General features: G+C 39.3%; 2 protein-coding genes across 6 annotated transcripts in view; one reads left to right on the top strand and one right to left on the bottom strand.

The window, feature by feature from the left end:
* NPC1 (NPC intracellular cholesterol transporter 1) overlaps positions 1–6,336 on the top strand; it is a 76,074-nt gene extending 69,738 nt beyond the window's left edge. The window contains exons 22-25 of the mRNA XM_073679170.1: positions 481–712; positions 2,214–2,327; positions 2,588–2,750; positions 6,046–6,336. Of these exons, the coding sequence (XP_073535271.1) occupies positions 481–712; positions 2,214–2,327; positions 2,588–2,750; positions 6,046–6,128 (592 nt within the window). The 3' untranslated portion in view covers positions 6,129–6,336. The remainder of the gene's footprint in view (positions 1–480; positions 713–2,213; positions 2,328–2,587; positions 2,751–6,045) is intronic.
* A 121-nt stretch (positions 6,337–6,457) lies between these two features.
* The window catches only part of RMC1 (regulator of MON1-CCZ1), a 39,307-nt gene continuing 33,104 nt past the window's right edge, over positions 6,458–12,660 (bottom strand). For 2 of the 5 annotated variants that reach the window (XM_073679173.1, XM_073679174.1), the window contains 3 exons: positions 9,185–9,253; positions 8,336–8,561; positions 6,458–6,610 (listed from right to left, as the gene is read on the bottom strand). In XM_073679173.1, coding sequence (XP_073535274.1) covers positions 6,531–6,610; positions 8,336–8,561; positions 9,185–9,253 — 375 coding nt within the window. In that variant the 3' untranslated portion in view covers positions 6,458–6,530. Of the gene's footprint in view, positions 6,611–6,661; positions 6,688–8,335; positions 8,562–9,184; positions 9,254–12,660 lie in introns of those variants that run through there. The other 3 variants (XM_073679175.1, XM_073679171.1, XM_073679172.1) reach the window with 3 other exon arrangements.

Raw genomic sequence — 12,660 nt, 5'->3', positions numbered from 1 at the left:
TTTGAACGCAGCATAAACGCTGCGGAAAAATCCGCAGCATGTGCATAGAACTTGCGGAATCCCATTGGGGACCATGGGGTGCGTGTTACCAAGCGTTTTTCAAGCGTTTACGCTGCGGAAATTCCGCATCAAAAACGCTTGAAAAATGCTACGTGGGCACACAGCCTTACATGACTCCTTGCTGTTGTTTTATATAAGTGACCCAGCGCTGGAATCTTTGTCTGTGACCCCTTTCTGCTGCAATCATGTTTATTGGTAATTGGGAAGGAATCCGGTGCATTACCGTACACAGACGCTGTTCGGTGCATTGTCCCTATGGCAAGCTCACACTGGGTAGTCCAGACCAGTAACAGCTTTGTGTCAGGCGCATGCTGCATATGGAAAAGTGACCACTTCTATATTTACAGACCATCTTAGATGAGGTATCTATCTATGTATTAGCTTTGTGTAACTTTTCCCCTTTTTTCTCCTCCTTTTCAGTGTTTTCTATGTGTTTTACGAGCAATATCTGACTATTGTGGATGACACCGTGTTTAACCTTTCCGTGTCGCTGGCTGCCATATTCTTTGTGGCTGTGATCCTGCTTGGGTTTGAAATGTGGTCTGCTGTTCTGATGTGTTTCACAATAGCAATGATCCTTGTCAATATGTTTGGGATCATGTGGCTCTGGAACATCAGCCTAAATGCGGTTTCTCTAGTGAATTTGGTTATGGTGAGTTTTTTGTTTTTTTTTGTCTCATTTTTACATGTTATACCTTAATTCATCATCACACTCCACTAAACAAGTTGTATATACACTCATCAATGTTGAAATTGCAGCACAAAGAAGGAAAAGACATGGAATTTTGGAAATCACAGGCTCGATAGACATGTTAATTGTATGGAAAAAATGGAAACTCCATTTTTGAAATCTCAGTTTACTCAGGATCGAGTGTGAACAGCACACACACTTGCACACCTTGGCTTGCTATTAATGAGGTTATTAAACCCTTCCCAACATCCGCCATACATGTATGGCACAAGTCGGGAGCTGACTCGCATGCGGAGCCTGCCATATACATGGCTGATAATGACTGCGTATCACAGCCAAGATCTCTTTCTAACACCCATGGGTGGAGCCGAGCTACGCCTGCAACTACTAAAGGGATTCGGTCAGCACAGAATGACTGTTAAAACCCAAGTACTGGTGCTCGGGGCTTCATGGTAGGGCTAACCATTTATATACACCTTCCCACCTGCTTATATTCAATCACACTCGACCCTCCTTTTGCACTATCAAGTCAAAGCTGTCAATCAAAGGGGGGGGGGGGGGTGAAGGAAAACAAAGCGGGTGTGTAAGTGTATTTAAATGATTGGCCCCACTGTAAAGGGCAGGACTTGGTTTGAACAGTCATCTTGTGCTGACAGTCATCCTGTGCTCACAGTCCCTTTAAAGGAACTGTCAGCATAGAATGACTGTTGAAACCAAGTACAGGCGCTCAGTGCTTCACGGCAAGGTCGGTCTTTTAAATACACCTTACCATCTGCTTGCTTTCAATCTATCAAGCCTGAGCTGTCAATCAGAGAAGGGGGGGTGTAGAGAGAGGGAAAACAAGCAGGAGAGAAGGTGTGGTTAAATGTTAGGCCACGCCATGATGCAGAGTGCCAGTCATTCTGTGCACGCATAGTCCCTTTAAATGCTGCTTTCAGACCTCTGACACCAGAGGGAATGCCATACTGATCCTTCTCCCAGGATTATGCTGTGCAGTAGGCATAATGTATAGTAATAGACCCCTTTAGTCTTCATTTCTGGTACACGCTACTGTGAGCAGCCTGCATGGCCTAAATGTGCTACCGGGGCCTAGGTGTCTCCTGACTTGTCTCCTATCAGTCACTTCTAGGATATCATTAATAGGCAATTGAAAAGGAAGCTGCCAGAAGTGGATCTTGATGATTTGCATGTTCAAGTGCATTCAGCGTGGCAGAACATTCCTCATAAAACCAATAAGTTCTTAAGGATATGGCCATGCTTTTTTTTTTGTTTGTTTTACCACCCTTTCTTTTCAAGAGAAATTACTTATTTTTCCAGTTATTGTTGAAAAGTATTTTATTTGTAAATACAAGCACTTTTGTAATTCACTGTCAATGAAGGTGTAAATAACCTTTTAAGACCTAATTAAGTAATAAAGGTAAACAAAATTGTACAAGCAGTAACCAGTGTGTTTCACTTGCAGTGCTGTGGGATCTCTGTGGAGTTCTGTAGTCATGTGACACGGGCGTTTTCAGTGAGTACAAAGGGAAATAGAGTGCAGCGTGCACAGGACGCCTTGGCACACATGGGCAGCTCGGTGAGTATGTCATGTTCCCTTCAAACTGGTTTCAATTTAAAAATGAAAAATTCTTTGACTAACCATCGAAATGGCTACACTTCATATAACGGCAGCGGGGTCAGGTTTATGGAGTACACTAATGCCAGCAAAAATCTAATGGGTGCATATATAGATTAATTTAATTTAAATTGTATCAATGATGGTTTCAGAGGTATGTGATATTACAGAGATGCCGGATTTCTCGTGTCTGATTCTGATTTTTTTTTTTTTATTTGTAGGTCTTCAGTGGGATTACTTTGACTAAATTTCTAGGTATTGGGGTGCTCGGCCTCTCCAAGTCTGAGATCTTCAAGGTCTTCTACTTCCGCATGTACTTGTCCATGGTGCTGCTGGGAGCTGCCCATGGCCTCATATTTCTGCCAGTTCTTCTCAGTTACGTAGGTGAGTGCTAGAGCTGTGATGATCAGTAAGAAGACACATGGACATTTCAGTTCTCTTGAGAAAATGTTCACTTGCTATGGACACTTATGTTGTATTAATAAAGCATGTGTCTGCATTCCCATAGATGTATTTTTTAGATTTATGCATGCAGCTGAATGATGTCCATAGGAACACGGGTGTGTACGTTTATTGTTACTGTTAAACCTTTTGACAGACATGCTCTCAAAAGCCTTATTTAACCCTGTTATCTCTTTCTAGCTCCATTTACATTTTTTTTTGGCCATATATTGTTTTGCATATATTTTTATAGGAGAATCTTCTTTTTTGGCAGAATATTTAATAGATAACTTCATTTTAGGTTTTCTCTTGACGACGCCGTATGTTATTACTTTTTAAACAATATATGCAATCTCTGAAAATATTAAAGCCAAGAAACTTTACTATAGTCCAACCTTAGAGAATATCTGACTTGTTAGCACCCTGTACACAGAGTCCATCTTTCTCTTTAAAGGGTTGAACTTTGTTTTTATCCTGGTGCAGCTCTCCAAATAAATGCCTTTACAGGGATCGAAGAATGTTATGGACTATTAAGTTAGGACATTTGTCAGCACCACAATTCAGACAATGTTCCATTTTGATGCACGATTGCACTAGACTCCATAGTGCTTCTTTAAAATCCCTAACCACTCCTCTTGGCTTTCAGTTGGAAGGTAAAGTCTGAGTTGTAGAATCTGGATAATGTCTGTTCTTTTTCAACAGTGAGCCTGTGCGAGTCTTTTTTTCTGGATTTAAAATGGACAAATTTTTCATCCTTACGGCACCTGTTTTTTTATATGCTCAATTACCCATCTGTATGTCATGTGGCTCTCACAGATCTATTCCAATTAAATGTAAACTGTCTTAAAATTGTATAAATCAATACTACATATGAAAATAAACTAATGTATCTCTGAGATCTTTTTTCTCCTGTTGGACTGATCTTTCATTTTCAAATCTGTATTCAGTGAATACAGATAATCAATGTAGCGGAGAGGGGGAAGGAGCGCTGCCTCACGTTCCTCCCTCCTCCTCTCCCCACTACTGGTCAGATGCTGCCATCTGCTACCTCAGTAATGTAAAGAACCATTTGCACTGAATACAGATTTTACCCGGATATGAGAATGAACAATCCAGGAGGAGAAACTGATTTTTCTGATTAAAATATATTGAAGTTTATTTTCATGTGAACTATTGATTTTTATGAAAGTTTTTTTAAAGTGGGGAAACTCTATTTAATCCAATTTTCACTCCCATTTATAATGGTCGAGTCTGAGCTGAAATACGGATCCATTTGGCGTATATGGTGTTTTTTTTTTTTTTTAGCTTGCAGAGCAGCAGTCCATGTGGAAAACTTTGACTTGCATATGGATAGCACACGTACCAATTACTCTTTTTTTAAACAAGCTCTTAAGCCCATTTAACATATGTCTTTTGGAAACTAGGTGAAGTATTTATATTGTTTCTCGTCAGCAGACAGTGGTTGGATTTATCAGATTCTCCTCATATTCTCATAGCGCAAAGTAATTAATCTGGTCGTTGTATATGGCTATAGGTCACTTAATGACAGCCGATCAGCTTATGTAAGGGGTCACACAGAATGCTGAAGCTCTGATTGATCTGTGTGCATAGATCATGTCAGGGGCATCACATCTCCTGCTTAGAGGGAGAAAATTCAGCTGACTGATCTTGCACTTTTTTTTGTTGTATAATTGCTAGCCAGTTTCGATGGACTGATTAGTCAGGAAGAGTTCCTATGAATTATGCCTTTATTCTCCCATCCTCACTTGTACTGAAACATGCAGCCTGGCTCTGTGGTGATGCTGGCATGTGCTTGAGTCCAGTCATTGGGCTGTAGTGGTCACCTGAATGATAAATGTGATGGCATGGTCATAGAACCATAGGATAGTACTGAATCGCAGAGGTATGAATAGATGTTTTGTTTTTCCATTTCACGCCCTTATGCCAATTTCGGACAACGCCATATGAATCATGTCAAGAACGTGCAAAGATTATTAGATAGTCTTTTGGAAAACTATGTAAAATATGACTTTAAAAAAGTGATTAAGTCACTCACTGGCCACTGAATGACCAAATCTGTCCTCTCTGTGCAATGGGTGCTGTTTCAAATCCTGCTGACAGTCAGGAAATTAGTCCAACAAATGTGACCTCACTGTGTGGCACAATAGCTCAATATATCTGACTGCCAAAACCTTAGGGATTGGTCACCAACTGCCTTTTTTCTGAGAAAAACAGTATTATACAGGGACTGGCAAAGCAAATGAGATTTCTGTAACTTCATGCTGCTTTTTTTCATTGTTGCAGATTTGAAATGAAAGTTTTGAGCTTCCAAATCTGCATGTGAAACTCATTTGAATAGGTGAAATACACTGCAAAAATGCTGACAGCTTCTGTTTTTCCTGTAGCAAAAAAAAGACCACTTTCTGCATTGCATTTGCTCTTGCTAGACAATGTAGTATTTTACACAGAGGAATTGGTTGTGTTGTAATTAAAGAGACACTCCCATAAAAACTTTTATCCTCTTAAGATATTGCAAACATTATAGCAATTGCTCATTTTGCCTTTCTACCCAGTAAATTATTTTCCATTTGGCCCATGATATCATGTGATTTAAAACTGGATCCTTAAGCTGTGTAGAAACAGGAGGTCAATTTTCCCTGAATGAGTCACTGCAAAAGTCCCTGGTAGGGGGGAGGAGGGGAATGATAAATGCAGGGACAAGAGCCTTAGAGCAGAGAAAATATGTAGAAACAGGAAGAATTAACTGGGTAAAAAGGCAAAATGTGTAAATTGTAAGTACACAGAGCTATATAATGATTATTGCAATATATCAAGAGGATAAAATCGTTGATGGGAGTGCTCTTTTTTTTTGGCTATGTGCACACGATCAGGAATTGCTTACAGAAGTTTCTGCACCTCGGCTATATGTACACCGTGCATTTTTTTTCCCCCGTGCAGAAATGAGTCAAAAACGCATTCCAAACCTTATCCTATGATTTCCTATGACATTTTGCAGGTTCTGTGCACATGATCAGGATTTTTCCTGACAATTTCATGTGCAGAAAAAGAAGCAGCACATCCATTCTTTGTGTGTTTTTCCAATACAATGCATTGGAAAAAACACTGAGGAAAATAGTGTTTTTGTTTAGGATTGTAGTCAGTTTTGCACTTGCTGTTAATGGTGAATATCTTTATTTCGGATTTTGACTATATAGTAACACCATGTATTTTTTCTTAGGGCCTCGAGTGAACAAAGCTAAAGCCCAAGCTGCACAGAGGAGAATAAGGGGCACAGAACAAGAACGACTGCTTTACCACTAGTATGAGTGATGGACAATTCAATCCCTGGAAGAAGGGTTCATGAACGCAGTAGGGTTACACAGCACGACTAAGTATGGTATCTGTCAGACTCTGGAACGGACTCTACCAGGACAGCAGTGTTAACACATACTTGAGAGGTTTAGTGAAGTTACATTTTTTTTTGATACTTTTAATTTATGGGAAAAAAACAAATGTTTTTATCAATGCAAGAGATCCTGCTCCTTCTTATTTCACATTTATAATTATCAGAGGCTGAAATAGTATATTTTACTAATTAACTTGCTGAATTAACTATTTTACATAAAACATGCTGAAGGAAAACAAAGCAATTTTATACCAGGAAGGGTATAGACTTTTATTAATACAGTAATAAATAAACTTTCTACAGCTTTTGTATGCAAGCTAGGAAGCAGAGCTCTTCAGCAGGGACTGTTCACCAAAGAGTTGCTTGAAGAAAACGACATGTTCTTCACAGTGTTCTCCTAGATGGAAGACAAGACGACGTGAGCCTGGACATCTGATGTGTGCATCCCCTAGCAGCAGGGTTTTTAATGAAACTCTAGAGTGGATGGAAACTGACCAGTTATTTCCAATTAATTTTATTTGTAAGGGAAACTAAACTTGATTTTTTTCTTTAAAAAAAAAAAAATTGACCATGGTTTGTAACTTTTATTACATCTGTAAAGGTATCCTACGGAAGTGATTTACTCCAAAAACTTAAACATTGATGAATCTGAGCTAATCAGAAAGGTCATGTCACACCTCAAGGTTGTGCAAAAACACTTGTGACTTTTGGCGTTTTATGCCAGCTGTGGCAAAATGGCTCATCAAATTCATGATCAACTTATGCATATCTTACTCCAGTGCCTGACTGGAGTAAGATGTGTTAAGGGGCACTGAGGCATATGCCTCTTGATGATGGGGCATGTTGGAGTTAGATGCTCCCAATTTATTAAGACCGGTGTTAATCTGGGTCTTTGTATTGCATGTTTACCCAGTTGGCTTGTTCCTTACAGGGGTGTCCAAGCCCTGTATATTGAACTATACCAAACTTTTTTAAAAGCTGAGTTTTGTCAGCACTGGAGTGTATCTTTTAATTGAAGGTCCCTGACCCTAGTCTTGTACTCCAGCCACCAGCGTCTTCACCTTTTTAATCTGCACTGCTACAGTCCCATGGTGCTATCTTGTAACCACAACTTCTGAGTGGTCAGAAGTAATGTGACAAACTATCACTGCAAGTCTATGAGAGCCAGAAGGTTGTCCTCAGACTTGCATTGAAAAATTACCTCCGGCTCGCTCCAGCAAACAATGCAGGGCAGGAGCTGCAACAGAAGGTGAAGACAGCAGCTGGTAAGTATAACCAGGGACAGGGACCTTGGTTTGGACGCATCACTCTAAAGCTGTAATAAAAAAAAAAACCACTAGTGCCCTTTACTCACCCACCCCAGGTCCAGCAGTGAATCTCAACCACTACTCCCAATGCTTATTGATTACAGCACCAAAGTCACATCGATAGCTCTGCCTGCAATAGCTTAGGTCAGCACCTCTGTTTAAGTTGACAGCAGGAGTCAGTTTGCTCTTTCTTGCCTACAGACAATGGCACAGGGGTGGGGGGAGCAGCAGCAGAAATTCAGCACAGAACCCAGGATAGGGGAGCAAAGCACAATTGTTTATTTCAAAACCAGAAAACCTAACCCTGAGTAGGTCCCTAAAAGATTACAATAAGATGTATTACAGTCCAGTGTGTACTATGGCCACGTGTACACGTTGGAGCGCATGTACTATAGTCAGTATTAGTTATTCTAGGTGTGGGAAAACTGTCACCCAATCCTCAGCACCATAGCAAAGAATTCTACAAGTTTGGTGCAGAAATGCGACTAATCTGTTCCATTCAGCTGAAGAGTGTTACTTCATATGAACAGCTGCAGATTTTTCCACAAAATCTGAAGTAAATATAAGACCTTACTGGTACTTTGTGACAAAAGGCAAGTTTTAGGTCTTGTCACAAAGTAATGAGTGCAAGCAGTAAGGTTACAGGAGAAAAGGTAGCACTACACAAAGGCATATTAAACATAAAGATGCTATGTAACTAGCACAAAACTTTTCAATTTTATATTGAATAGTAACACAAAAGTTTACATAAATTGATATTGTACTTCACAAATCTAACAAGAGTAATGCAAACACTTGCCAATACTGCAACTAACCTGGTGTGAAATTAGGGTTTCCACGAAGACGCAAGTTTCTTTGTTCAAAAAAGCGGAAGACTGTATAGAAAAGCATATCATCGCTAGTCTGCTTAGCTGCGTCTAAGAATTTACGGGCGGAGGCACAGTCATGTCCCCCAATGCTGCGTACAAACCTCAGCGCTGCCAGAACTTGGTGCTTTGATAACAAAACCTCAACAATTTCATCATTTGCTGTAGACAGTCTCTGTAAAATCAAAGCTTTGCTTCAGAAAATTAAACAACTTTGCAAATAGTCTGGCTTCAAACTATCCTACTACTTATAAGATCCCTGTGTAATCTATTTGTCCTCCATGAGGCAGGTTAGCAAAAAACTGAATATGGGAGTAAAACATCAGGATTCAGACTACATAAAATATATCTAGTTTAACTACAGTGAGTCTATATGGAGCGGTTTCATCAAAATGGTACATTTTAATCCTATTTAGTAGCCGGCATTAGATGGAGATTCGTTACCATTTAACAGCAGCTCACTGCTGCTCCAGAATCAGTCGACCAGAGATGTCAAATACAGAACTCGACTAACAGTCCTAATGAAAAGAGATGGCGGCTTTTTTTTTTTCTTTTGAACGTGCGCACTACCTCGCCATTTATTCAAACAGGAGACAGGTCACCTCTTCTAGCAATGGGTGGAGGTGTCAGAGCCCCATTAATCCACACATTATCACCTATCCTGTATATAGGTTTGTAACGTCATTACCAGAATACATTTTTTAAGCTTAAAAATTCACCCAATGATACTATATGCAGCTGTGGTACTTTATGACTGAATATAATTTGCTGGCAGCACTTTAGTCCCCTTTATTTTACCTTTAACATGTCGAGGGAAAGCTGATGTGCTGGTGGGTAAACACTTTCTAAAGACAGCAGGAGACAGGCCTGGAAACAAAGAGCATCGTGCATCAACATACTGGAGACAAAGATTAATTTCTATATTTTAGCCAAAATAGTTTTTTTTACAGTAAGACATACATACTAGTAGGTAGACAGTCATCTACAATACTGTATTATAGCAAAAGTACAGACATGCATTTTCCATGTAAAGTGATATTTCAGCCCACATCAACCCTCCGGCATGTCCAGTGTAGATTTAATAAGTCTGTGTTGCGATGGCGCTACATTAGAATACTGCATTAAAAGCGATTCACACTACTTTGCCAATAACTTCTAGAAGTGCTGAAGACCACCTTTATTTTTGCATTGCATATTTTTCACCAAGAAAGGGAGGAAGGCCTCCTCCATCCACCTCATGGATAAAGCTTTCCTAGCTCAAAAAATTTCTTATCCAAAATACCAAGTAGCAAAGTTCTGGTATACGAGCAACGTGGCTATTGCTTCTATACAGAAATTAAGTTTATTACTCATTTACCCCTAAACCTGTTATAGCCGTGTACAACTCCAAATAGGCAACCAGAAATGTGCATAGGGTTCCAGTCATCTGACATGTCATTCGGTAATTTGCCAAACCTATGCATTCTAAATGGAGATTGTAAATTAATACAATTGTTGTATACCAGTTTGCTGCTGTGAATGGGCTTCTAGTGTCATTTCACTGCTCATCTGTCAATTTTAAGATTAAGAAGACACAGGGAAAACAAATCGGTGGTAAGGCACACTTTTAGGGTATGTGAGGAGCTGCCTGCGATCCCGATGCTGCGTTTTGTCCCCCCACATGTGGACTTTCCTCATAGATGTTAATCTAGAGGGAAAGTCCACATGCGGACCGACAAGAGAAATTGACATGCTGTGGGTCTGAAAGAAGCGCCGCGTGTCCGTGTTCGCAGGTGATCCACAGGTGCACAGAGACGCATAGTGGACATGGGCACATACCCTAACTGTTTGGCCCTTACAAGGATGCACAGACCATGCATACTTGGTTCGCATAGTCATTCTGTGGACTTCCTTTAAAAAGGTGCATTTAGGAAAATAGAGCATCCATGGTACATGCCAAACCATCCAGATAAAGAAACACTGGAGGCAGCAGATCAAAAGTTGATTATTTATAAGGCAATTGTGGTGAGGTTTCGATTCCAATATATGAATTTTTTTTTTTTTTTTTTTTACTTTAAAAAGGTGGTTAGAAATGTATGTTCAACGACATTTATGTACTGCGGAAAAGATACAATCAGCTCACCACTCTTGCATTTGGGTGTTCCTCCCCCTTCAGCATAGAATGAAATGATCCAGCACGTCAGAAGTTCAGTAAAAATAAAAAAATACATTTTTTTCATTTCACATGTATACATAATGCCATAAAATTACAACCACTTGCATTTTCACTCAATGAGTTTTGAACAGCAGTTCTTTTTCCAAGACATGCTGGATGATTTCATTGTGGATAGATATATATACACATACACATATACACACACATACATACATACATACATACTCCTAAAAAGGCCTTAACCCCTTAGCAAGAAGGCCAAGTTTTTGAAATCTGACCCTTGTCACTTCATGTTATAACTCTGGAACGCTTCAACGTATCCCAGTGATTGGGAGAATATTTTTTCATGACACATTGTACTTTGGTGATAAATATAATTCGATATTGTTTTGCGTTTGTATTTGAAAATATCGGAATTTTGGGAAAAATGGTGAAAAATATACAAGTTTTCAAACTTCCAATCTTTAGATCCTTAAACCAGTTAGTCATGCTGTGCAAAATAATGAAATAACATTTCCCACATGTCTACTTTACATCTGCATGATTTTCAAATGTCATTTTATTTTATTAGGATGTTAGAAGGGTTAAAAGTTTACTAGAAATTTCTCATTTTTTAAATACATTTAAAAAACCTTGTTTCTTTAGGGACCTATTCAGATTTAAATTGACTGAGGAAACTCCCCAAAAGGGATACCATATTAAAATCCGCACCCCTCCAATTCAGGACATTTCATAACCATTCAGATGCTACACAGGAATTAATACAAAGTTAAAAAAAATAATTTTTACTCTAAAATGTTGCTTTAGCCCCAATTTCTTCACTTTTACAAGGAATATCAGAAGAAAATGGACCCCACTATTTGTTACCTAGTTTCTTCTGAGAGCACTGATACCCCACATGTGGTCAGAAACCTCTGTTTGGACACACAGGGCTCAGAAGGGAAGGAGCACAATTTGGTATTTGGAATGTATATGTGACTGGAATAGATTGCATACCAAAACATCAGAAACCCCCACAAGTGACTCCATTTTGGAAACTACACCCATCAAGGAATTCATATTGGGGTGTGTTGAGCCCTTAGGTGCTCAGAATTTTTTTTCCCCTGCTAAAAAAATTAAAAAAAAAAAACCCAAACAGACCCTATAATTTATGCAATTTCTTCCGAACATGAAGATACCCCCAATATGTGGTCAGAAACTGTTAGGGCAAATGGCAAGAATGCTATTTGATTTTTGGAGAGTAAATTTGTCTGGAAGAGATTGTAAATGCCATTTCACATTTGCAGAGCCCCTGACATGCAAAAACAGAAACCCCCCCCAACAAGTGGCCCCCATTTTGGAAACTAGACGCCTCAAGAAATTCATCTAAGGGTGTACTGAGCATTTTTTAACCTACAGATGATTCACAAAACTAACATTTAGATGTCAAAAGAAAAAGTTTTTTTACTTAAATACTGTTTTAGCACCACATTTATAGTTTCCACTAGGGGTAATAGGAGAAAATAGAGCCCATAAATTTGTTATGCAATTTATACTGAATGTGGCAGTACCCCATATGTGTTTGTACACTACTGTTTGAGCACATGGCAGGGATCGGATGGGAAGCAGCGCTACTTGGCTTTTATGACACAGATTCCGTTTGAATAGATTTTGGGCTCTATTAACCAAGCTCCTGAGGTGCCACAACAGCAGAAACCCCCCCAAGTAACCCCATAATGGAAACTTCACCTCCTAAGGAATTCATCTAGGGTTGTAGTGAGTATTTTAAATGCACAGATACCGCTCAGATTTTTTAATATTGGGAAGAGAAAATAACATTTTAGAGGTAAAAATTAATTTTTTTTTATTTGTTGAAACAGTCAGCTACACAAGGGTTAATAGGTGAATCTGGACCCCACAATTTATTGCGCAATTTCTCCAAAAACACAGTGATGCCCCATATGTCATCAGAAATTACTGTTAAGCCACACGTCAGGGCTGAGAAGGAAGGAGCATAGATTTTGCTAGAATAGCTTGCAGACGACATTTGCCCCTAAGGTCATCAGAAAAACCCCAAAAGTGACCCCATTGTAGAAATTGCACCTCTCAATGAATTTGTCTACTGCTGCAGTGACAATTT

The sequence above is a fragment of the Phyllobates terribilis genome, unplaced genomic scaffold, assembly GCF_046119375.1.
Source record: "Phyllobates terribilis strain yellow unplaced genomic scaffold, ASM4611937v1 Scaffold_4__5_contigs__length_816908805, whole genome shotgun sequence".
Classification (NCBI taxonomy): domain Eukaryota; kingdom Metazoa; phylum Chordata; class Amphibia; order Anura; family Dendrobatidae; genus Phyllobates; species Phyllobates terribilis.
Note: the sequence above shows the minus strand (reverse complement) of the source record. Positions and strands in the feature narration are given on the sequence as shown.